The 25,334-nt window shown below is 50.0% G+C and overlaps 1 protein-coding gene across 1 annotated transcript in view; it reads left to right on the top strand.

The window, feature by feature from the left end:
* Positions 1–25,334, top strand: part of Tg (thyroglobulin) — a 165,754-nt gene that overhangs the window by 128,400 nt on the left and 12,020 nt on the right. Inside the window, exons 42-44 of the mRNA XM_090339436.1 lie at positions 12,642–12,806; positions 13,881–14,048; positions 23,924–24,105. Coding sequence (XP_090195562.1) covers positions 12,642–12,806; positions 13,881–14,048; positions 23,924–24,105 — 515 coding nt within the window. The remainder of the gene's footprint in view (positions 1–12,641; positions 12,807–13,880; positions 14,049–23,923; positions 24,106–25,334) is intronic.

A 25,334-nucleotide genomic window follows, 5' to 3' on the forward strand; every position in this document is an offset into this window, starting at 1 on the left:
TGCCTGGAAGCCTTCCCACGTGTGGGATTCCACCTCCTCTATGGTGCTGCTGCCAGAAGACACTAGAAGGCTCATGACAGAAGGAGGTAGCACTTCCAAGTCTTGATTATAGGATGCAAAAGAGGCCTGGCAACTGGATGCCAAGGGTGACCCCTGAGTAAGCACTGAAGGAAGGCAAAAGAACCAGAAAGACCAGGAAGGGAATAGAGAGAGCTTTGGATTTAGGGGACACAGTAGAAAGCAAGTGTGGGGAGGTCTGTGCTTGTGTGCGTGGTAGTGAGATGATGCTGGTCACAAAGGCGGATGTCCTGTTTCCTAGAGGACCTGTGTGCTTGTTGACATATGTGAGGGAAAGCGCCATGATGCATGCAACTTGAAAAGGATTACTTAAAGAAAAATAGTGCAGACAGAGAAAGAAACAGGCAGAGAGAGAAAGTGTACCTACCAAACTTCAGATACTTGGTGAATCAAGGGGAAGGATCCATACACATGATCTTTCTCCTCTTTCAACCTTTTCACAAGCTTGAAATTATATTATAGATTGATGCATTTATGAAATATTGTCCCTCAAATATATGTATACAGATAAAATAATTATTTATATACGTATATGTGTACATAATATATAAAATCTCTCTTGTTGCTCATCGTGATAATCTGGAGCCAGGAAAATCCAGGCCTATGGTCCTATAGGCATAGCAGGGAGAGGTTGAAGGCTCCAGAACACCAGGTCCAGGATCTCTTGAGACATGCCTGTTTTTGAGTATCAGGTGGTCTTCTCCTGCCCCGTTCACTTCCTGGACAGGGCATCAGAGAATGCAGTGGCTTACCTAGGTTACACAAGATACACCCTGCTCAGAGCTAGGGCAGAGCTGAGGGCCTGTGGCCCGTGGCCCCACCCAGAGAGGCTAATACAGTCACCCCAGGACAGTCATTATGAAACCTTACTTGGGGTGTAGTTTGCAAAGATAAATTAGAAACATCAGGGCTGTGTGTAAATTTAGAAGGTAGCCTATACTAGATAGAGGGCTTTTCAGTCACTCTGGGCCTGAGGAGCTGCCTGTGTGCACTGCATGCTGGGAAGGTATGGAGGAAACATTACTGAATGTGGGGCCTATCTACGTGGGGAAAAGGGGACAGGGCTGTGGAGGCGAGTTTAGTCAGAAGGTGGAAGCAAGGCAACTACTTCCCAATGTTTACTGGGAATTGATGTGGTGTTTCACTGAATGTAGTCATTGCTGACTGCCTTCCTTCATTTATACTGTTCAAAGCACCATCCTGACTTAGATTCAGCTATGATTGCCTCTCTGTGCTCCTCTTCCTTGGAAGAGACAGAGGACAAAGGCTCAGAGCCTGCCTCAGGGAATGGCTTGGCTAAGACCTGCAAGAGGGACAGGAAGCAGCCATTTGACAAGGCAGGGGAAGGGAGGTACATCTGCTTTGAGAGGAGGAGGTCTGGGGACAGACCCAGGCCGTCCTTAAAGACACTCCAGTCTGAGAGCTGAGACACAGTCAGGTCAGGACCTGTTCCTGAGCAGAGGTTCATCAAAGGAAGGTTGCTTTGTTAATAAGTTGTACCCCAGCCCTCTCCCATTGCATCTGCCATGTCCTGACCATCCCTCTGAGGGCCACTTTCCACACTGCCTTGTAACAGTGTCCAGTTTCTCTCCTAACCCATGAAGGAGTCCTTGAGTTCAAGAACATTGTCATTTATTCAGGCATTTATTCTATGACCCATTCGTTCATTCATCCAGTCAATCAACAAACCTTGGTTAGCACCTGCTCCATGCCAGGCACTGTGCTGAACAGCATTATGTAGCAGCAGGATTAGGCCCTGTGCTCAAGGAGTTCACTGCCAAATACTCCTTGTCCCCGGTGCCCAGGTCCAGCACAAAACACAGATCATTATATATTGCTGGGCATTGGATGTAGTAGACATCTATTGGTAACTTCCTTCTCTGTGTAACTTGCCCTGTGGGGACACATGGGGCAGAATCCACAGAGATGGATAAATGGCCCCACCCCTGTCCTGTCCTCAAGGAGTGTATGATCTAGTGGAGGAGATAGATAGATGCTCATGTTAAACCCTCAGGAACAGAAGCAAGATGGCGATGTAGCCAGGGAGGATCCTGGACAGACACAGGGTTCTGATTCCATGCAGAAGGGTACCAACTCCTGGTGGAGTTGAGCTGTATTCCATCTATGCCAGGAGGTCATCGTTAACTTTCCAGGTCATCGACATGCCCGGGCATTACAAGCGGGAAAAACAGAGACATTGGCAAGGGATGCTCCTTCAAGATAAACATTCTGCGCAGCTCCACTGCAGCAGGAGATGATGCTTCAGGGCGCAGGGAGATGTCCCAGACCATCTGTGTAAAAACAAGATCCCTCTGGAAATATTCGCAAATGAATTAGCTTTCAGGACCCAGACAAATGGCCGCAGGAGGCCACCAACATGCCAGCCATATGTAACTTCAGGGTGACGCAGTTGAATGGAACAACACTGTCACCGTTTTTGATCAGACAATGGGGCCTCCTGCCAGGAACCAGATGTTATATTCCCTGCTGGAACTGCCTGTAAGAAGCAGCTCCAGTGTCACTGGCATTGCACACTCCATTGCACTGAGTCAAGTTCCCAGCATAGATCCTGTGGCTTGTTTTTAGGCTAACCAGACCAAAAAAAGAAATATGAGTCCCTGTACAAAAAAAAAAAAACTACAGCAAAAAAGATTTGGGTATGGCTCAGGTAGCAGACTACCTGCCTAGCAAATACAAGGCCCTGCTTTCGGATGCCAGTACCTCGTAAAGAAAAGTGAACTTGGAGTTCTCTCCTCAGAAGGGTGACCTTACAAGAGGGCCAGTGCCCACATGTGAGGATCAAGGAGAAGAGCCAGGCAGGGAAAAAGCAGCCAGCACTCTGAGCTGGAAACTGAGTTATATTGTGGACCAAGGCGAAGCCAGGGGACTTTGAGGAAGCACACTGATAATGCAGGGCTCATGCTTTCTGGGTAGGTGACCCCTGACCAAGCCCAACTTCCCTTACTTGTCCCTGAACACCAGCTTATGCCATGGCACCATCTGGTCTGTGCTGATGGACTCTGGAGGTCGTGGACTGGTTGTCACTGCCATACTAACCACCTAACAGTCTTCCCAAGTCTGACCTCAGCCATGCATTGCTTCCTACTAATCCTTTCCCATCCTTACATTCCCAGTGAAACCTTGGGTCCCGTTGTGTCCTTCTTAGGCTGCTCGCAGGCCTGGCTTCCAGCAGGGCCAGTTGTATCCTAGTTTCACAGCTCCTATAAGGCCATTGCCACTGGGATTCCTCTGTGCCTCACCCCATAGACACTTCCACCCCTCTGCCCTGCAAATAGGTCCTATACCCCCCACTATTTACCTTGCCTCCACCCTTCCCAAACTATGCCCATTGTCCACCCAGAGCTCACCCTGTCCATAGGAATTCCAGGCCTCCTCCAGCTAGAAGTAAGTGTGCCTCCCACCCACCCTTGGAATTTTATCTGTACTTCAAGAATGGAGCACATTTCATGTTGGAGACAAGGTCAAGCAGGGAGCCCTACCGATATGTGACCTTGAACAGACTTCTTAGTCTTTCCTGGAGTCTACAACTTACTACTTGCTATGAAGATCCCTAGTAAGATGTATATAAACCACCTAACAAGAGCAAGATACAGCGCTCTCAGCATCCGGACCCAGACAAATGACCTTTCCCATCCAAACAGGGATTTGGGAAGGTTGGGTTGTGTTCAATAAGCAGGTATGGAGCCTCATCCAGAAGAGATGACCCATCCAGTGAACCAAGAACTAAACTTACATCTGTCGCACACAACCACTTAGGTTGTGACTGGACATTTTCAATCCTGGATGACAGTATGTGAGAACTATCCTACCTGAGGGAGGGCAGACATTACTATTTCTATGGAGGTCAGAGTTCCTGTTCTGGAAGCCAACACCAGAGTCCCAGAACTAAGAAGGAGCTGAGCCCCCACGGAGAGGAACCTGAATGTGTGTTGAGTGTCAAGAGGCTGGGTCTTGGTAGCAGGCCCAAGGGAATGGGAACTGTCTCAGTCTGTTTCCACCTCCTTCTCTGCTAAGAGATATTTACTCACTAGAGCTAGCCCTTGCTCAACCAGGCCACCTCCTGTGGATTGCAGAGGCTGCCCAGCTGCTTTGCAAGAATCTGGAGAAAAATGGGGTGATGGTAACCCCAGAGGACTAGAGGGTCCCTGCGTGATGCTCAACTAGAGCAGTTTGCATCTCTGCTTTCCTTATTGATTTGAAAGTCCGTTTCTTTTCTAGAATCCAGGAAAGATGTATTCATTCCTTCAAATAGATATTTATACAGGAACTCTCTAGATTCAGTTCGGAGCCAAGCTGGGGTGGGGATGAGTGCAAGGGTGGCCCGTGCCTGTTCTGCCCTGCAGGAGCCCTGAAGAAGTCTGGGGCCAGAAGTGAACGGAGTAGGGTAGTGTGGTGTGGCTCCAGAGTTGAAGAACACTCACAGAATCAATAACGCTTCTGTGACCCAAGGTCTGACAAAGGGATGGTGTTTGGGGGGACCTCAACCATGAGGGAAGTCTAGCGAGGCTAGAAGATCGATGAGCTCATGGATGCTTCCTCTGTACCTTCTCATTTCCTTCTCTTCATGGCATGACTTTGGTTAGGTCTAACATTGGATGTCAGTGTTCTCACCTCCCGAGCTTGCTGTCTGCCCTGCCCGCCCCCCCCACCCCAGTCCCACCAGAGCAGGCTAATGGGCTAGAGCAGTGTCTGCCTTTCTCTGCCCCAGCTTTCTGTGCCCTGGGCACTGCGTGGATCTGCCCCACATCCTCACTGCCTCCTCCTCCTTCTCAGTCCCTTCCTCTACTGCCTGCAAGCAACTTAGATAGCAATTCTGGCTTTTGCTTTGGCGATTCCCGCCCATCTACTCATTGCTCTGGAATGAACAGTCCACCCTTCTCCTCATGCCAAGTCTGCATTTTGCAGGAGAGCTTGCTCCTGTAGAAAGAACTTCGCTGCCCACCTCCCTTCACCCCTGGCAGCTCCTGGCCTCTATACCAGGTGGGGTTCTTCAGGTTCTGGTAGTCTGAGCCCTAGAACTGCTCCATTGGCAGTGGAGAAGATGAAGGATGACAGAGGAAGAGCCAGCAGCCCCGCTATTACCAGCATCAAGTACAACCTGTCCAGGCACAAAGGCAGTATCCTAGCTCCACTATCCCCTTCCTTGTCTCCTGTAGTCTGGATTGTCTTCTAACTTCTGATTATGCAGAGACTTGTTAGTGAGCAACTGTAGTCTGTTCATATTCTGTTGCTTTGCAAACAAGCAAATGTAAGTTTCCTTAAGCAATATTGGTAAGTAAACACCCTAGAGCTTTCACCCTCTAGTCTAGTGACTACCTCTTGGGTACCCTGCTCTGGAGAATGTCAGAGGAAGCAGATATCCTGTCATTTCTAAGCAATAAGAAGTCTTGACAAGGGATTGGAATGTATTACTTGTTATCTTCCCTCCATGCCAATCCACGGTCTGTCTGTCTTCTGAAATGTGTTGCGATCTTGGTGAGCTTTTCTTGAGCACAAATCCAGTCGTATCTTCCCATGAGAAAGGACAGAGTCCAGGCATAATGGATTGGCTGCTGTCATTTGTCAAGGGAGTCACATAAAGCCACTTTCCCTATCGCTGCCTTTCAAAAGCTCTCACGTCTGAGAAGCTAGGAGATCTGTCTTGTCAGTGTGACACTGATTGCCTGTACTTTGTATGGCTAGAGCAACCAGCTGAGTGGAGGGGAGTGAGGAAGAGAAGGAAAACAATACAGAGAAGCTTTCTCTTCCCTTCATTGGCAAACTTCCTTGAAGTCTAATTATCCTCCGATTCCTCAGGCATCTGTAGTAGGGGCTGCTCAGAAAAGTCCCAAAATAGAGTAGCTAGAGGCAGTGGGGCAGGCCTGCAATCCCAAGAACCAGCTGGCTGGCTGGTGATAAAGCTCGTACATGTAGCTTCCTTCCTGACATGGCCTGAGTCAGCCAGGGCACATTCGGGAGCCCAGTGTACTCATAAGCCACAGTGCCAGTGAGGCTGTGCCAGCCATCAACAAATGTGCTTGTTCTGTATGAAGTAATGTCAGGGTTGAAAGTAAAATGACTCTGGCTTATATTCATCCCCCTCCAATGTTCTCATTATGAGATGCCTTGATACTTCTCAGAGATACTTGCTTTCCCGATGACAAGAGTCTGTTATCAAAAGCTCAGAATTGACCTTGATGCCATATGATTTGCTGTCATTCAGTTGAAACTGACTAGAAAGGTGTGAAATTATAAGAGCATTAATTTCAGTGCCCACCGAGCCAGGACTAATTGTACTCAGCAGTGCGCAACCATATTTTATTGCTTAGACATTAACTTGGACCAGAAATAAAATTTCAACTCAAACGTCTTTTCTTTAGACTTCTGTTCATTTAAAAAATAGAATATTTTTACGTTTGAGACGTTACGAAGTTAGTGTTAAATTAACCTTACAACTGCTGATATTTTGGGAGGGCTTTATGAATCAGTCATAAGGCTAATGAGTTTTTTTTCCTTTCATTTTTCACTAGGACTCATTGAAATATTGCTTGTGATCCCAATAACTTGTCCTGTTTATTGCAAACTTGGAGTTCCTGAATACCAATTCTTAGGAATCTGTCCACCCAAATGAATGAGGTGGCTCTTCTCTTCATCTCTAGTTTGCATTTGGAAAAACAGAAGCAACGGGAAGTTAGGTCGCTTTTCTTAGGGTACGAAACTGATGACTAGGTACTGGACTTGTGCCTGGGCTGAGGGGTCCCCAAGACCCATGGTCAGATCCTGCTCCCCTCTTTTTTATACATGAAGAAACTAAGGTCTAGAGTGTGTAGACCAAGTTATTAGTGAATGATTAAGATTTCTCAAACCCCAAGACCCATTCTTGCCCGATCCTTTTGCATCTCTTCCCAACAGTAAGAATGTGTCCTTGTTCTTCTCTGACAGGTGTGTAGGGGTTGGTGTTGGACATGGTGTGAGATGGATTCCTGGGGTGAAGCCAATCTAGAGGTAGATGAGTGCCTGTTTAGTTCAGAGAGGTACATGAGCACTTGAGCAGAGTGCCCCGGGGGAGGGGGGACCCTTCAGGAGCCCTGTGGGTGAGAATCAGCTCAAGTGGGGAGCCTGGGGCTGTCAGAGCAGCTCTTATTCTAGGTGGGGGATGGGTCATGAGAAGAGGAAGTGAATACCACAGGGAAGTACCAACCCATCTGAACACACAAACTTGGGGGCTGGGTGAGGTTCGGGGCTGGGGAGATAAACACCAGGCAGCCCAGAACCATACATTGTAATTCAGCTGGTCAACTGGACAGTCAGACAATGCAAACCTCCGAGAAACTCCCTGCCAGCCAGGACCCTGCGGTGGTGCTGGGCATTGTCTCCTCTATAGCTATTCCCTCTGCCATAGCCTGTGTGAGCTTCCAGAATCTCACATCTGGCTCCAGCCCCTAACCTGGAGACTCCTTTGCTCACCCCTTCTACCTGAGCTCTACTAGGCTCAGGTCCAACTACCCTGCCCAGCCTTCCTCCAAACCCCTTTCTTGGACAGCCCCTGTGTATCAGTGGCTGTCACCTTATTGCTCAGCCTCTACCTTCTCCACACACAGTCGCCCTCAGCCTCTGGATCCTGATTTCTATGGGCTGTCCTGCAAGGCCCCTGCGGGATTCTCCCTTGTGTTCTCAAGGTGGGGTAACCCCTCTCTTACCACAGGTCTTCCTACTCGTGGGCTTCGCTCCTGCTGACCATGAGCTGGCCAGCAGCACTGGGAGAAGGAAGAAAAAGAGGGGACCGAGGACACTGGCCTTTTGGCTATGTCTGGCTCATTGTGGACATCTTTACTGAGTTCTATTGACTCCCTTCTCCAGTCTCATGTCTCGGGGCTTATTCTTCCTAATCAAGCTTGTGGGGAACAAGCTGTCTCCATACTGTGCAGAGTCTTGAGTGGAGGCGTCAAGCTGGAGTGTGGGATCCTGTCTGTGGGAGCAGGGTCACCCCTCAACCTCTCTCCACTCAGTCTGTCCAGATAGAAAGCAGGGCATCTAGAGCCACTGCAGGGGCTAACACCTGTGTCATGCAGCTGTGGGCCACTCGTAAGACATGCAAGAAAAACCCCGCTCTCGGCAGCGGAAACCAAGTTCAGTGAGTGGAGAGGGTGACAAGTCCACTCAGAAAAGAAGCACAGATTGCAGTGTGACAGAAAATTTCCAAATTCATGTTCTAGAGTGAACACAGTTCTTGAAAGCTTTTTCCTTTAGTGGGCTTTAAAAAATTGTTTTGAAATGCCCTCTTTTTTTTTCCTTTAATTCTTTTTGGTGAACGTGCAATCATTGCACGTATCGCCAGGAACGACGTGACATGTCTGCAGAACGTGTGGATCCAATCAGGAGAATTGGCATTCCAGCTCACTGTTTCTTTACTTCCCCTCATCAGTCCTTTGAGCTCCCCACTTCTTATGTTTCACACATGTTGATGATGTGTGGTTGGTGGGTTGATTAGGCTTTTTCCTGAGACAGAGTCTCACGAGATAGGCTGACAGGATTCCTTCTGGGACCCAGGCTGGCCTCTAATTGGGAATGCTCCTTCCTCAGCCGTCCAAGCGCTGGGATTACAGGAGAGTTCCACCATACTTGGCTTGTTTGAAAGAAAACTAGGGAGAAGCACATGCTCCTTTACAGGCTCTCATTAGGAAGTTTCCTGCGTGGGAAGCAGATGCCCATGTGTATGCATGAAGGGCCCCCTGGCAGCCCACGGACACTGGCATTACCAGACCCCCCCCCCCCGAAGGGGGAGGGCCACCACCACCTTGGCGGTCTCTCACCCTGGCACTTCATGTATGACACCTTGGCCTGGGAAGTCAGTAATTTTCAAGTGTCACTCATTTCAATGGCTTCTGACAGCCGGAAGGTGACAGAAGCAATTAGACATCATCTCTGTGACAGATGGAAAAAGGCATTTTGTCAAGTCTGAAAGACCTGGGAAGGGGAAATTCATGTCAGGTATGTGCTTAAATCCACAAGAGCACAGCCAAGGCCAGCTCCCATCCATTCCCAAGCCCATGAAGTACCTGGGATGGAGTTTTTGGAGTTCTCCCAGCACGCGCTCACTCACACACACACACACACACACACACACACACACACACACACACACACACACTACGAGACCTTCTTAACAAAATGTTTTAAACCTGATTATTTGTAGAATACAGGGCAGAATTTAAACAGTTTCTTAGCCATGAAAACAAAAGCACTAGTAGGAAAAGAGAAAAGACAGATCTACTAGACTTGGAAAAATTTAAAAAGATGCTGTCAGGAAAGTGAAGAGACAGTGGATGGAATAAATGAAATATTTACAGTTGTGTACCTGATGAGACACTTGTTTTAACCAAGTATAAAAATTATTTACAAGCTGAGTGGTGGTGCATTCCCATAATCTCTGTTATTCTGAGGGCGGAAGCAGGAAGATGCTTTCCCTAAATGTACAGATAAGTATGTGCACATGCACACATAATACCACACATAGCACAGACCTGAGTGTACACATTCTAACACACACATACACACACACACACACACACACACACACACACACACACACACACACACATACACACGGGGAGGTAAACAGCACAGCATTCTTTGATGTGGGAAGGGGTTAGATATAATAGCAGCACTTTCTTTTTGACACCTGTATTTTCTTTTTTACTTTTTTTTTTGCCAGTCCTAGGCTTCAGCTAGGAGCTGAGCACTATCCGTGGACTTTCTCAAGGCTGGAACTCTACCACTTGAGCCTCAGCACCACTTCTGGCTTTTTTCAATGTTTGTGGTACCGAGGAATCGAACCTGGGTCTTTCTGCATGCTAGGCAAGCACTCTACCACTAGGCCAAACTCCCAGCCCCCATATTTTCTATAGTTTTATACTGGTGTATATTTGTGTAAAAATATCACCTCTAAAGAGAATAGCTTGAAAGGCTCCCTTCTCAACAAAGAGCTGGACGTAGTGGTGAACGTGTTATCCCGGGTACACAGGAAACCGAACGTAGATGGATTGTGCCAAGGAGCATGCTTGGACAGGAAGTGAGACTCCATCTCAGAGAAAAAACAGCCAAAGTCAGGGCCGGAGGTGTGGCTCAAGGGTAACCGTGCATGCATGTTTCAGTTTGCATGCATATCTACATCTGTATTATGGATGAGTGTATGTGCTTGCATATCTGGCTGTGTATGTGTCTGTGTTCCTATGGGCAGTCTGTATTTATGTGTGTCGTGTTTGTATGTATCTCTTTGTGTGTATGTTCTTCTGACTGTGACCAGTTACATCTGTAACTGGTGCACACACACGTGGCAGGGGCAGATCTTTGAGTTAATAACCAGGGCTAACTGAGGTCAAAACAGTATGCAGAGCTTCCAGGAAAAAGCCATGGTCAGCAGTTGTGGTTTGGGCCCATGCTATTTTTGAAGTTAAATAAAACAACAAGAGGAAACTCATCGCCACTTAATAGCAGGTCAGATGTAGATAAGCACAGGCCCCGAGCTCCAGAGCCACTGCCCTAGTGGAGTGGCTGAGAGCTGGGACTCTGCACAACACAGGCCCTGCTCATCACACAGCTGTGCAGGGGCTGGCACATCTCCATCCTGTTCCCTCCAGCCCTGGGACATGACATACCATATTCCCATTCATGATGGGCAAGTGCAGGCCCTGAGACCGCTCACCATGTCAGCGGATGACAATGACAAAGCTGGAGTTCAGACCTGCTCCTTCTGTCCCCAGGATCATTGTGCTTTGCCCAGCTCTGTTCAGGAACTGCCACCCACCACCAAGTTCTTAGTCTCCAAGAGACAACTCTGAACCAGGCCTGAGCAGCTGCTGATTTTCCTAACTGTTCATTTTCCATGGAGAAAGAAGTTCACTTCAGAAAGATCGATTAAAATGCAGTAAGAGAGAGGAAAGTTCTCTAAGCGATCTCAGGATATCAGTGTAACCCACGCTTTTAACCACTTCCTCCCTGAGTCAAGAGCCCTGGATATTTATAACTGGCTAAAATGTTGACAACATCAGAGAATGATCCTGAAGTCTTTGTGTCCCCAAGCCTGCTTCTGGACAGTACTGGACCCAGCAGCTGTACCTCCCCATCCCATTCACAGTTTTGTGAAGAAAACCGCAGCTAGTGGTTCTCAGAATAGCCGCCACCCTGGATATTGGACCAGTAAACCTATGGTACAGACCTTACTAGTAGTACCAAATCAACATTGTGTCCTATTTTACGGCTGCCTTCCCTGAGCTCCAGGTTCAAGGTCAGTGGCTCAAGTTCAAGTGGGGAGTAGGTTCTTGAACTTGCATTGCTGCTCGATCTCACATGGAGCCTCACTCAGGACTCTTTTATACACGCTGAAGCTCAGAGACCCACTAGCCGGCAATCCCAGCTCTGGCACCGAACAATGTATCTTCTAGTCAACTAGCCTAAGCCAACGCATGAAACATTTATTACCTAAATAGGCGAAGGACAGAAAAATCCCATCTCTACATGTCTCTCTTGAGTCTTAAACCCAGCAGCTGGTCTGATCTAAGCAGCTCAGAACTACAGGGGTGGCTTCCACAGATTACATGGCCACCATGCTATGCTTTCCAGGCCCTTGGCTAAATCTTTTACTATCCAACTGTACCTCAGGCCACATGGACCTCTGGGATTTCATAACAGAGGTCAAACAGCTTCACCAGGCACTTCCCACCAGCAGCCTGCGTAACAGTGTACATGAAATCCTCTCAGTGGCCTAATGCTTGACCTTGGGGCGTGACCCAGGCTCTGGCTCTTAGTCCTGGAGCCTTAGGCCACAAAGTTTCCTCCTTCTGTCTTGACTCCCCAGTCCATGCAATGGGAGGCGATGCCATCTGCCCTGCAGGACAGCTGGGAGGCTGGGAAGAACTCGTGTCTATAGCACAGGGCCGAGGTTGGTGCCTATCACAGAGGAAGATCTCCATCCTTGAGCGCTACCATGGATGTGAGCTAACTGTTCAGAACTCAGAAACTCCTTACTCCTAAAGACCACCTGAGGCTGGCATCACCATGTTCCTGAAACTGTCCCTGGCACCATCCCTGTGGAGCTGGAGGCCAGGCCTGAGCACAGGGCTTCTTCCCAACACAACGTTTGGCTGCCTCTGATGGCATGTGTCCTTGGACCCAGAGCTGGGCTGGGGGCTCTTCTGGCCAGGTCCCTCCTCTGGCTCCTCACTCCTGCCGTCCTCATTGCACTAACATGGTGCCTGGGCACCTGCCTGAAAGAATGCCCTCTTCTGAATTCCTATGACTGTCCTCCCAGTTGCCATGACAGCAGCCCTCTCTGGTAACCCCAGCATCCTACCAGGCTCTCTCTAACTACTGCCTTGGGAACATGGAATTAAATGGAAATAAGACGAGCCAGATGTAATTATGAAGTCGTATGACCAAACGTGTCCTCAGTCAGGGTCCTGGAATCTCCATGTGTGGAGTCTCTCAGGGGCCCTGAAGTCCCTGAGCTGAGCAAGGGCAGAAGGTGGGGACCCCATCAGCACTGAGCCTATTTTCTCTTCCAGGGAGGCTCTGCCCTCTCCCCAGCTGCCATCATCAGCCTCCAGAGGGCTCAACAGCAGGCAGAGGCCTTGGCCAAGGAGGTCAGCTGCCCTTCCTCTTCCAGTAAGGAAGTGGTGGCCTGTCTCCGCCAGAAGCCAGCCAGCATCCTCAGCGATGCCCAGACCAAGGTAGGCCCTGGTATGCAGCAGGGAAGGGACAGTTACTCGAAAAACAAGGTACCGGATAGACACATGACCCACTCAAGCCAGGCTGTCAGGCAGTGACACTGGAGCTGGGCTGCAACTCCCCTACCACCCCAGCTCTGTGCCTGCAAGGCCACAGGCTTCTCTAGACCACATGTGTGGGTACTGAAGGGTGATTAAGCGCTCTGTGACTCCTTGTCTTATCTGAAAATGGAATCATGAAGCCAACCTTGAAAAGAAGGAGGCTAAAATGAAGAAACCCACACCACATTGTGGTCAGGTCACAGCTCATGCACTGGGCATGTGGTCATGTCTTCACAGATGGGCAATGGATTTGGGCCACCCACTCCTTAGACTGCTATGTGCCTTCCTTTGTATGTCAGTTGTAGGACCTGGGTGATGTCCCTGAGCTCTTTTGCTCAAGGTTAGACCTCTAACACTTGAGCTGCAGCACCATTCCCTGTTTTCTGGTGGTTAACTAGAGAAAAAAGTCTCAACTTGGCTGCTCGGGCTCGCTTCGAACAAATATCCTCAAATCTCAACCTCCTGAGTAGCTAGAATTACAGGGGTGATCCAAGACCTTGAACAGCCCAAGTGTCTGGATGTCCTTGTCATTGGTAGAGGAGACACCAGCAAAAATGACCATTGTCATTTTGGTTCACCACTGGTCCCCTCAGCAAGGAGTCTGGACTCAGGAGCCTGTGTGAATCTTGGCCTCACCACTGCTAAATGCAGGCTAATCTGAATGGGACTAAAGTCTGCTCAATGCACCTGGTGGGACCACATGCCTGTTCTTCCTGGGAACCTGTTGTTACTTTAGCAGGGGGTGGAGGCTCTGGGGTGCCTGCCTGGGAACCAACTATCCAGTCCTAGACATTGCCACCTGCTGTTCTTTTCTCTTTGGTTCCCAGAGGACCCTGACTGGATAGCAGCATAGGCTCTCATTAAGAAAAACTAAAAAACAAGACAAAACAACAGCAACAAAACATTATTCCAGTATGATGGCAAAAGGAAGGAAAGGAAGAGCTGGCAGTAACAGCATGCCTTTGTACCACGCAGCTCCTGGCCGTGAGTGGTCCATTTCACTACTGGGGTCCAGTGGCTCATGGTCAGTACCTGTTTGAAGCACCAGCCAGAGCGCTGCAGAGGCCTCTACGGACCAAGGTGGACCTGCTGATCGGGAGTTCTCAGGACGACGGGCTCATCAACAGGGCCAAGGCTGTGAAGGTAGGCAGGAAGGGTCTAGGAGGCCTTCTAGCATCATGCTCTGGAGACCGAGAGTCACCACCTTGCTTGCTTGTTCACAAAACATGCAGGTAAGTAACCGTGTGCACGGACAACTGGAGTTTGGAGGTGATGACAGGGGCGTGAGCAACCACGCTGGACGGTTAGGAACAGGAGCGGGAGCCTGGGCCAGCTGATCTTGCTTGGGCCAAGCTGAGAGTGCTGGGCCAAGCTAACCTGATTCTGAGCCATGGAGGCAGAACTGTGCCTGCTGAAAACGGGGTGAAGGAGACACGGGGAGATGAGAGGCTCAGTGGAAACCTCAGTATTGGTAATGCTGTAAAGACAACCTGACACCAGCCTTCCAAGCTCACTTTCTTCTTAGAAAAGTATCATGCACTGGCAAAATGCAGCTCTCTGTGGTGTGCTGGAGGTAGGTGGTAATGAGCTGGCAAGGCTGCTGCTAGCCCAAACACATAGTCACAGCTCTGATTGGGGGCTGCAACCCCTTGCTATGGTAGAGTAAACACACGTCTTCTGCCTAGACCCCTCTCCGCTCTTGACCAAAGTTCTCAAGGTAGTCAGGTTTAGGATGGGTATCACAGCCATACCCCCAGGGGACATGACCTCTTGAGGGGGCACCAACCTTGTACATACATGGTATAAGTCTCTGTTACTTCTACTGAATATAAAACAGTATCAAGAAATTATTAATGCCTACAGAAAGGATCCTGCATTCCACAATTCTATTTCTCCTGAATAATATATCACACAGCAATAGAAGCACTCATTTTATATATGTGTACAAGAGTGTTAGCACAGCATGAATTATTATGGCCAAAAAAATTTGGAAGCAATTCAAATGTCCATTAGCAGGGAAGTGGTTGACTGAAGTAGGATATGCACAAAACATTTAATATTATGTAGCTGTTAAAAAGACAAAGCAGGTATCTGTCTGTCAGACTGAGAGATGCTGTAGGTAGAAAACAAAGCTGTAAATAAATGCGCACTTGAGAGACACACACATTTACAAAAACAACAACAACCTGTAAGTCTGCCTATCTTGGGAGGTGTGGAGGAGAAAGAATTCTAAGAATGAATCTGAACTGCTACTCTGCATGCATACATAATACAGGACATGCAGTATAATCTCTTTCTTGTGACGCCAGATTTAACGAGGGGAAAGGGTATACAATCATTGTGCAGAACAAGTCCTGGTTGTTTCTTTGGACTACTAGCTGAAAACCACCCAGCTACCTCCATGTTCAGAGTCCCAGGAGCACTAGAGGAATCTAGACAGGTTGCATGGAATGGGAAGACTCCTCTGGCAGTCCCCTCTCTTCCCCACAGGAGGATTTAGGGCTGTGGCAAGCCAAAGCAGTCCCTGGGTCACATTTATAAGTTGTGCCAGCCAGTTGTAACAGGGTCACATGGCACATGGCTACCTTGGGCTTGCCTTAACCAAGCACTAGCTTCATAGTATCTGCGGGCTTTCCCCCAGTCTATCCAAAATTTCTGAGCCACTCCAACCAAAAGTGGGATGCAGAGGACCAGAGTCCAGCCGCCTCTTGATGAATTTGCCCAGAGACCAGATTTCCTTTGTGCTCCCAGTGGGAGGTGCACTGCACAAATCAGGCCTGGCCAGAAAGAAAAGCCATGTACCTGCCATGGTAATCAGAGCAGAGACTCCTCTGAGAGTGTCCTGCCCCACAAAGGCTGCTCAGAACCCCCTCAGGGCTCTGGGCCCCAGTGTGTACATACTGTTTCAGGATATACCATTCCTTTCTCCCCCCTATCCCCTTCTCAGGAGCACATCTGCCTCCTGCCAGAATCTGCCTAGACACGGGCTGGGATAGAGGGCAGCCTGTAAGGTAGATGGTAGCAATTCCTCCCTCCAGTAGAGGTCAGCTCAGGCAGCTCACAGACTGGTCTGAGGCATGCCAGGGCCCAAGACTTCCTGTGGTTTCCAGAGCCCTCTTCCCTGGGGACCATGTTACTCACTTCCAGCTCCCTCCTTTTTCCCTGGTCCCTTGTTTGAGGGTAGCAGCAGGTCCCTTTGGTGTACCTCAGATTCCAAACACATTCCTGCCTGAGGGGTAGGGCAGGTGCTCTTCCTGCTTCTAGAATGTTCCCAGGGAATGCAAAGCCTCATTTCCTTGAGAGTCATTTATCACAGCCTGATTGCAGTACATCGTCCTGTCTACCTAAGCAGGGAGTCATCCAGGCATGTCCAACAACAACCTGTGTCCAACACTGCAGTCTCCCACTCTGAGCCAGATGTGGGACTGGGATGTGGCATCTGAACATCTACTGAATTTCCATCCCCTAGAAGGACACAGGAAGGCTTAGAACTACAGAACGAGGCAAACAGACAATTAGCTCTGTTGAGAGGACAGCTCGTCCCTGAGCCTTGGAGAGAGTGAAGGGATCACTGCCAACTGGGTGACACATGGCCAAGAACTGACCAGGACTCCTTCCTTGGCTGTCAGCGAAACAGAGAGACAGACCTGACCCTGGTATTGAAGTTAGGAGCACGTGAGTTCCCCAGGGGTGAGCCTCAGCTTCCCTCCCCGTTCGTTAGGAGCTCACTGGTAAACATCCTCATGCAGACCGGCAGAGGTGGAAATACAATCCTGAATCCACAGAATAGCAGGGCCTTGGTAAGTGCTAGTGTTTGTCAACTTCTTTAATTTGAATAGAAAGATCAATTTCCCCAGCCTGAGAATTATCTATAGACACTAGGACTATGGAAACAAAACAAAAAAACAGATCCACATTCGATTATGTCACTCACCTGACCTGAGACCATTGTTCCAAATCATAGCAGAAGCACCACACACACACACACACACACACACACACACACACACACACACTTCTTCCCCATGCCAACTTACAGAAATGCCAGCCGGAGCCCAGCCCACAGATACCCACTGTCCAGCAGTCCCATATTCTCATCCCCTTTGGTGAACAGCAGAGACCTGCCAAATCCCCTCCAGCCAAAGACGGCGGTGCCTAGAGGCTGTATTAAGTCAATGTAAAGACCCTCCACCCCTGGACACCCAGCCCAGCTCCTGCCCTCCCAATGAATCCTGACAAAACATACCTGCAGAGCGTGGGGGCTGCTGGGGTGTGCAGGAAGGAGCAGAGGCTCTGTGTGCGGAGGATAGCTTTATTTTCTGAAGTAGCAGCTTTCTATTGAAATTCTTCATCAGTCTCTGTGATGAGGAATCTCCCCCCCCCCTTCCTTACTGGAGAAATTGACAGTCTGCCTACATTAACGGGCTTTCATTTGCATGATCAAAAGCAGATTTGCTCAAAGATACAACATTCTGAGTCCCCTCCAGGCACAGACATCTCCAAGGAAGCCAAGATAATCGGAAGCAGAGCGCCACACTGTGCCCTGGGCTTGGCCAAGAGTCGGCCTTGCTGGGAGCAGGTGCAAGTGGAGGGGGGGTAGGGTGTGGGAATGCTATGGATGGGAGAGAGACTGTCTGAGAGTTGTAAAGCTGTGCCTGGCAACCAAGGCACTGGCTGGCAAGAGCCCCCGGCTCAGGAATATCTTTAGTGACAGATTACAGTAAGAGGCACCGTAGGAACCCAGGAGAATGAGTGGATTTCTTGGAAAGAGACAGTGCGACACTATCTCCTGGTATTAGAGCGGGAGGATGGAGGATTAGTTTAGGTGGGTGTTAGGTCTGGACCTAGGCATGTGCAGATGTGGAATTAGAAAAGTAAGTGTCTGTCTATTCCCGGCTTCAGCATGCTATCTAGGCTGTTTGTAAATCAGAGCTGTCGCTATTTTAGCCTCTGAGTGGCAGCGTGTGCCCCACACCTGCTTCCTGCTTTGTTGTGAAGATATCTAAGGAAGGAGAGAGTTCCTTCTTCCATCCAAGATCTCCCTGCAGGATTCCTAGTACAAGGTGACACTTCTCCCCACAGAGACCCAGCCCTTAGAGCCCTGAGCTCCGTGTCACCTTGCCTCATAAGCCCACTTAGGGCCCTGCACCCTGGATTACCCTCCAGAGAGCTGAAGGTTAGGGGCATGGTAGCTCTCACCTACAGTCCCCCTCACTCAAGACAGAAAGATCTGCCCTAGGCCAGCAGAGGCAAAGGTTAGTAAAACCCCATGTCCAGGCTAGCCTGTGCATAAGCCAAAAGTAACTAAAGAAATAAAGGTTTGGGGAACGGCATGGCATTATAAGTGCCTTGGCACCTGTCCAGCAAGTGGGAGATCCGGAGTTCAAACCGTGGTACCCACAAGGAGAGATGCGGGCTGTGAGGTCACAGGGGTGGATTTGGAGTCCTTCAGGCATGAGTTATGTTTTATGATTGTGAGGGTCTAATGATGAATACAAATTAAGCGGGGATTACTGTTTCCCCATCAATATATCCTTGCGTATTTATCTGTCTGACTTTAAAAGAACCTAGCAAGAAGCCAGGCAGAGTGGCTCCAAGCCTACAGTCTTAGTTACTTGGGAGCTGGAAGTAGGGAACTGTGCTTTGAAACCAGCCCTGGAATAAAAGTTTGTGTGAGTTCATCTCAACCAATAGCCAGGTGACATAGACTGTGCCTGCATCCCAGCCACACAAGAAGCACAAGTAGCAGCATCGCAGCCCAGACCACCGGGCAGGAGCTGGAAGTGTGACTCGTGTGGTACAGCAAGGCCCTGTGTTCAATCTCCAATACCACTGAAAGACAGAGGGAGAAAGGGAGGGAAAGAGGGGGGAAGAAAAAGGGAAAGAGAAAGTAAAAACCAGAATCAAAAGAGAAAAGAAACTAAGGAAAATATATCCCTGAGACTGAAAGTGCCCTGGGACCCAGCACTGGGCGTCCCATGCCTGGGGGAGAAACTGGTCCCTCGGCCTTGAGTACTGTGATGAGTAAAGGAATTATCTGAGCGTTCCTGGTGTGAGTGTAGCATGGACCCACTGAGCACTCTGCACTGAGCCTACTCCGCTCTGGGACAATAGCTCTAACCAACCAGATGAAGGACTTGGGCGTGCACAGACCATGATGGCAAGTAAGGACACTAAGGATTCCAGGTCTGCCAGGGTAGAGAGGCTTGTGGGGGGGATTTTCGGGGGCGCTCAGGGAGACCTGTTGGAGGCTGTCATCTTAGGCCTGAAACCTGCGTGGTGTGTGGATACAGCCTCAGGAGAGGTAGCGGGAGAATTGGTGCCAAGGCAGGGGCCAGCCAGAGCTATTGCCCCACCCCACAGCTGAGGGGTGCAGCTGTGGAGGAAGGGGGGCCTGAGGGAGACTTCAGAGCGGTGATCTTATTCTCCTTACAGGAGGCCGCTAAGGGACGTTCCTAAGCTAGACCATGTACATATCGATTCTATTGATTTACCCTTTTTACTAAGGGCGTCCTGGCAGTTGAGTGAATCGCTGATGGAGGTGGGGGGAAGGCGGTGGAGATGAAGTTGGATGCTCCCGGGAGGAAGCTGGAGAAGCAGATGCAGTCAGAATGGATCCCCTGTGGACCATGGCTGGAGTGGCAACCAGAGGAATGAGACGGGCGTTCAGGAGGGCATTCGGGATGGGGCTCAGAGCTGCAAAAGAAAACCAGCTGTCACAAAAGGAAAAAAAAAAGAGTGATTTTCTGAAAGGAGCTGAGGTCAAGGCACCAGTGCCTGCGGCATGGCCTGCAATGGGGGCAGAGGTCTGGGTGCTGCGCTAGCTGGCATGAGTCACAGGAGTCTGTCGAGGCCATTTCAGCCAAGTGCAGGGGAAGGAGCGGTTGCTCTGCTCCCTAAAGCCCCACTCTGTCCAAGGAGACACAAAGGTGGCCTTCGGAGAGCACTTTGTTCATGAGTCCCTTCTCCCACCTGACCAGGCCCTGCTCCATAGAAACGGGTTTGTCTTGAACCCTCAGTTCCTGCAGGTGCAGGTCAGCTTCAATGTATGTCCATCAAGTAGACAAGAAGGTTCATATGCCCCAACCCCCTTGAGAGGTCCAGAGAATTCTAGCATCCATCCGTTCTCCCATGCTCCCATCTATCCATCCTCCATCCACCCTGCCCAGAAGGGTTGTGGGGAGGAGCCAGATAGGACTGCTGATGGACAGGAGAGGCAAGAGGACACACATCCAGTACTTGCCAACTCTCCAAAGCTGCTTACGTAGTCCAGCTTACAACACAGCCACAGTCACAGGAAGATCTGGCCTGTAATTACAGTTTGCAGGTCTGGTGGCCACCAGGATGTCCTGCTGGCTCTCTGATTACACCCACAGCAGCAGCCATGCTCTGGGCTCATTCAGGAATGTGGGCACTGGCCTTACTGGAATGTGCACCTTTTACTTCCTTGTGCCTTGTGGGGTTTGCACCCACCTCCCTCCACCTCAGAGTATTGGCCATGGGGTGCCATGGCCAGCTCGTGGCTCTGATTCCCTGACAACTGGAGATGCTGATAAACTGGCACCGCAGGTTTCCTGCTAAAACAGTGTTCAGACCACACCCAGCAGGGGCCTCTCCCCTCACTCTGCTTCCCAACTTTGTCTCTCTTTCCTGAACCACTGAAATGGACCTGCGGTTGAATGGACAAGTAGCCGGTAATGGGAAGCATGGCTGTGGAGCACAGCATCATATGGCGTCAAGGCAGTTTAGAAAGACTGAAATCTTCACAGAGAGGTGAAGTCTGTTTTCCAAGATCACCAGGCTAATGTGAAGTAAATGAAAGCCAGCATCCCAGGCCATATCTTTCTGCCTTTGGGATTCCAGACCAAGGGTTTTGGCTTTCAAATCTGCCAGGCTAGAGTCTCCCTCTGCCTGCCGAGGCCCAGCATGGTGCCACCCCAGCACAGCCATTCCAAGATCATGCCATCACCGTGAACAATTGGAGGAGTTTTCTCCCAGAAGGCAGACACACACTTCTGGATTCGTCCTTATTAATGTGGTTTGGGGCTTCCTGTTCAACCTTCAGGTCTCTAATTGAAGCCAATAGAACCACGATGAATAAAAACTTATTAACTCTTATTAACTTATTAACTCTCTTTCATCAAGTGCTCTATGCTAGGCTTGGAGCTAGGTGCTTCAAAATGTCTGTCTAATTCTCCAGACAACAGTGGAAAGTAATTTTAATTAACTCCAGTTTGCCCATGAGGATCAGAGAGGTTAAGTGAATTGCACAAAGTCAAACAGTTGTAACAGACAGAAATGAATATCCCAGCGTAGGCTGCTGGCTCTTGGCTCAGCTCTTTGTGCTGGGCCCTCCTGAGTCCTCTTGGCCCAGCCAGGGTGGACAGCCAGTGTGTAGCAGGGCCCTTCACAGGTGACTGCCTGAGAGACAGTACTGGCACAGCACAATCCTAGCCATTGTAAAGACATATTGCTCAGAGAGAGGCAAAATCTCTCTTCCACAGTCCACCTCCTATTCTAGCAGTCGGCACGAACCCTCAGCCTGAGTGCAGGTTCAGTCTCTTTTCCCGGCACAGTACTGTTATCACGAGTAGACTTTCTGCCCTCTGGGTACTGAGGGCCTAAATCCTCAGCTCCCTTGAGCCAGGAAAGGGTCTGATTTAGGGCGAGGCTGGGTGAGTCTAGCTGTGGCACCATACTGTGGGGCTTCCAGGGGCAACACAGCTCCTTCTCAGATGGAGGATGACGTTTAGGTGAAGAATTCAGGAAATGCTCTGCTCCGCATGCAGTGATAACTAAGGGGCCTTTAGGTGATGACACAGTCCAGTGGGTCAGAAAAGATGGAGGACCAGGCAACATCCTTTCCCATAAAATAATAGTAACTCGTGAAGTTGACATTGCAGATGGTGGACAGGCATGCTTAAACACACTGACTTAGCCTGGGGTGGACAGGGCAAAAATCATCAGTTGTAGTGTGGCTGGAAGAGCAGGGTGAAAGCTATTTGTGAGTGCTGTTTTAGGGGTGTGTGTGTGTGTGTGTGTGTGTGTGTGTGTGTGACTGAGAGAACAGGAGAGTGTATGTACACTTGTGTATTCATTATGCGTGAAACCTCTTATTTTCTTTGATCACAAGCGATGATACTTGCATATTACTGGTCCAAATAGTTTCTACTATTCAGATTGAGCATGACTATGTTCTCTTTTCCTTTGGCAGTACTGGGATTGGAACTTGGGGTCTTATACTTGCACTCTAGGACTTGAGCCATATTGCCAGTTCTGTTTGCTTTGGTTTGTTTTTCATGTACAGTCTGGTGCTTTTGCCAGGGGCCAACCTCAGACCAAGCCCCTCCTATACAACAAGATTATAGGCATGCGCTGCACCACCATGCCTGACTGCCAGTGTTTTCTTCAGACTTCTTTCCAGGAAGCAGAATGTTGTGGGCAGAGGGAAGTGCAACTCTCTGGCTCTGTCTCACCTACATCCTGACCCCCAAAGCTGGGGCTCAGCCACTTAGATAGACATGCCTGCCATTAATTGGTCTGTCCCAGGGCTCAGTGTGCCTGTCCCACTGGAGACATTTCGCCTCCTTACCCAGGATTGGGCAGACATCCTGCTGTTGTTCTAATCTGAGCCCCGCACACTAGAGATGTTCTGGGGAGCAATGCAGCCTCGCCTGCTGTGCTGATAAGCAAGCTCACGTCAGACCCTAGAAATGGAAACATACGTGTAAACACATGTGTGGGCTCTGTCTGGGGCCTGGGAGTGTGGACCACATACCTAGAGCCGCACTCCTGACAAACCCCCCTCCTCTGCCCCAGGTCTGCGACATGAGTCCAGGCAGAGGCAAGGCAAGGAATGGAAGGAGGATGAGAGGAAGAGGATGGGGATGGGGTGGAGGAAGGAGAAAGAGAAAGAGAGAGAGGGGGGAACAGGACATGAGAGCACCGCTCCCACCTGGACACACAGACCCCATCAATGTGCCTTCCTACAGCAGAGCCCTGACCTCCTCTACCACATGCCCTTGATTTCAACCCAAGCCTTTTCCCTGATACACCTCAGGGCCTTTGTTTGTCCCCACCTCTCCCTGTGTGGCTGCGGGGTCAGGAGCCTGGCCAGTGCTCATGTGTGACACAGACACCACATGGGCTATCCCATCACCAGACAGCCATGGAAACACCACCCCAAAGTGATGTGTCACCTGGTGAGTCCAGCCAGGCAGAGCCAGGTGGGGCACAGGGGTGTGACCCATTGTCAGGTGGCAAGGTAGCAACACTGACCCAGCTCTGCTCCTCGCTGGGCTCATCACTGTAAACATTCTTATCTTTCTTCTCATACCCAGAAGGCGTTCATTTTCACATGAGGGAAAGAAGAAGGGGAGGGGAGGCTCAGCCGCTTTTCAAGGTCACATAGTGAGAAGGGGCCATGCTAGACTTCAATCTTGTTCCAACGCTCAGATGTTTAATGCCATGGTTCACTCACTCCTTTTGCAGAATATTCTAGAATAAGCCAGATGCAGTGGCTCACGCTTATCATCCTAGCTACTCAGGAGGCTGAGATGTGAGAATCACAGTTCAAAGCCAGCTCAGGCACTAAAGACTGTGGGACTCTTATCTCCAATTAACCACTAGAAAACTGGAAGTGAGGGGGTGGGGAGAGGGAAATGGGAACAAAAACATGAGAAAGGGTATCAATATGTGAGAAGTAATGTACCTACCACCTGACAAATGTAACTATAACCTCTCTATACATTATCCTGATCAGAAAGAAAGGAAGAAAGAAAGAAAGAAAGAAAGAAAGAAAGAAAGAAAGAAAGAGAACTTGAAGTGGTGGTGAGGCTCAAGGGTTAGGGCAATAGCGTTGTGCCGAAGAGCTCAGGGACAGTGCCCAGGCCCAGAGTCCAAGCCCCATGACTGATTAAAAAAATAAAAAGAATTTTCTAGAACAATGTGAGGGATGATGCTGTAGGCCTGTTAGGTTATAACTGGGGAGTTTGCCTGTCTTATCTTGTTGTCCATAGCAATTTGAGGAGCGCCAAGGCCGGACAAACAGCAAAACAGCCTTTTACCAGGCGCTGCAGAACTCACTGGGTGGTGAGGACTCAGATGCCCGCGTCCTGGCAGCTGCCACGTGGTATTACTCCCTGGAACATAGCACGGATGACTACGCCTCCTTCTCCCGGGCACTGGAGAATGCCACCCGGTAGGTCAGCGGCCTAGGGAAGAGTCTGGCTGTGCTGTGCAGGCCCGGGCCTAAGGGATGCATGGGAACTTCCAGGCCTTCATTCTGCCCAGGGAAGCCCTGGGGGAGGGTATCCCTGGCAGTGGGGAGAGGTGAGCAGAGCCCCCACATCCCCTGGGCAAGCTGGGGTGGCAGAGGCTCAGGTAAAGCACACCCTGAAGGTGCCGGAGGTGGCGGCATTTCGTTCCGGGAGGACCTGCTGATCAGGCAGCCAGCCGTCAGCGCCTGGCGGTGAGCTTGGTTTTAAACCCAGCAGTCCACAGCTATTTCTGAAGGCCAGCCCCGGGCTGAACCATGAGGACCCGCAGACATCCGGTCCCTGACTTTGAGCACCTCACCAGCCAGCCGGCGCTACTCCAGTTCCAAGGGGTACAGAAGCTCGGAACTCTGAGCCCTGAAATCCAAATTCTTGCTTCATTGTCTGCCCCGGGCTAAAAGCTGAGACCTAGGGTCTCGGCTTCGCCGAGGCCTCTCTGAGCTCAGGTTCTCAGCCTTCCACGGGCCTCCCTGCCTCCATTCCCAGCACCCCTCCCGTAACCTCCAGTGTGCCTCCTCCTACAAGCCTGATCTCTCCCCATCCATCCTTTCAGTGGCAGAGCCATTTGCATCGGAGCCTCACCTGTGACTTTTTAGCTACACCCTGGTTCCCCACACAGTGTCTTATTCACAATAGCAAAGGGGTGGCCATCCTCAGTGAGGTGCTTCCTCCAGGGCCTTGGCCATTGCAGCCTTTGCAAGAATCAGCCCTACTTCCCAGCTGAGAGGATAGAGGTGGAGGGGAAAAGGGGCAGTGGTGACCTCACCGGATGCACAGGGCAAGTGAGATCAGTGCCTAAGGTCCTCAGCACACAGCCGGGCTGTGGCACAGGGGACACCCTGAGTTCATTCACCTTGCCCCACAAAAATTAATGAACTAGGAAACCTGGGTGGTGCGAGGCAGAGGTGCTCAGTATTCTTTCTTCCAACACCAGAGAACCTGAAGGTCCATTGTTTGGGACATGGTGGGACACTTAGCAACAGCCCTGGCCCCTTTTACCAGGTAGCAGGTGACACTTTAAATCTCAGTCGTCTCCAGAGATTGCCAGGAGTGTGCTCCAGAGTGTGGCAGCCTTTCCTGTGCTGTGTGGCACCAGTCCAAGGGCGTGTTACACATTCAGTATCTTCTAGGCCCTCTCTTAAAGCTCAGTTGA

This window comes from Megascapheus bottae, chromosome 9 (assembly GCF_031878675.1).
Source record: "Megascapheus bottae isolate mThoBot1 chromosome 9, mThoBot2.hap1, whole genome shotgun sequence".
NCBI lineage: Eukaryota > Metazoa > Chordata > Mammalia > Rodentia > Geomyidae > Megascapheus > Megascapheus bottae.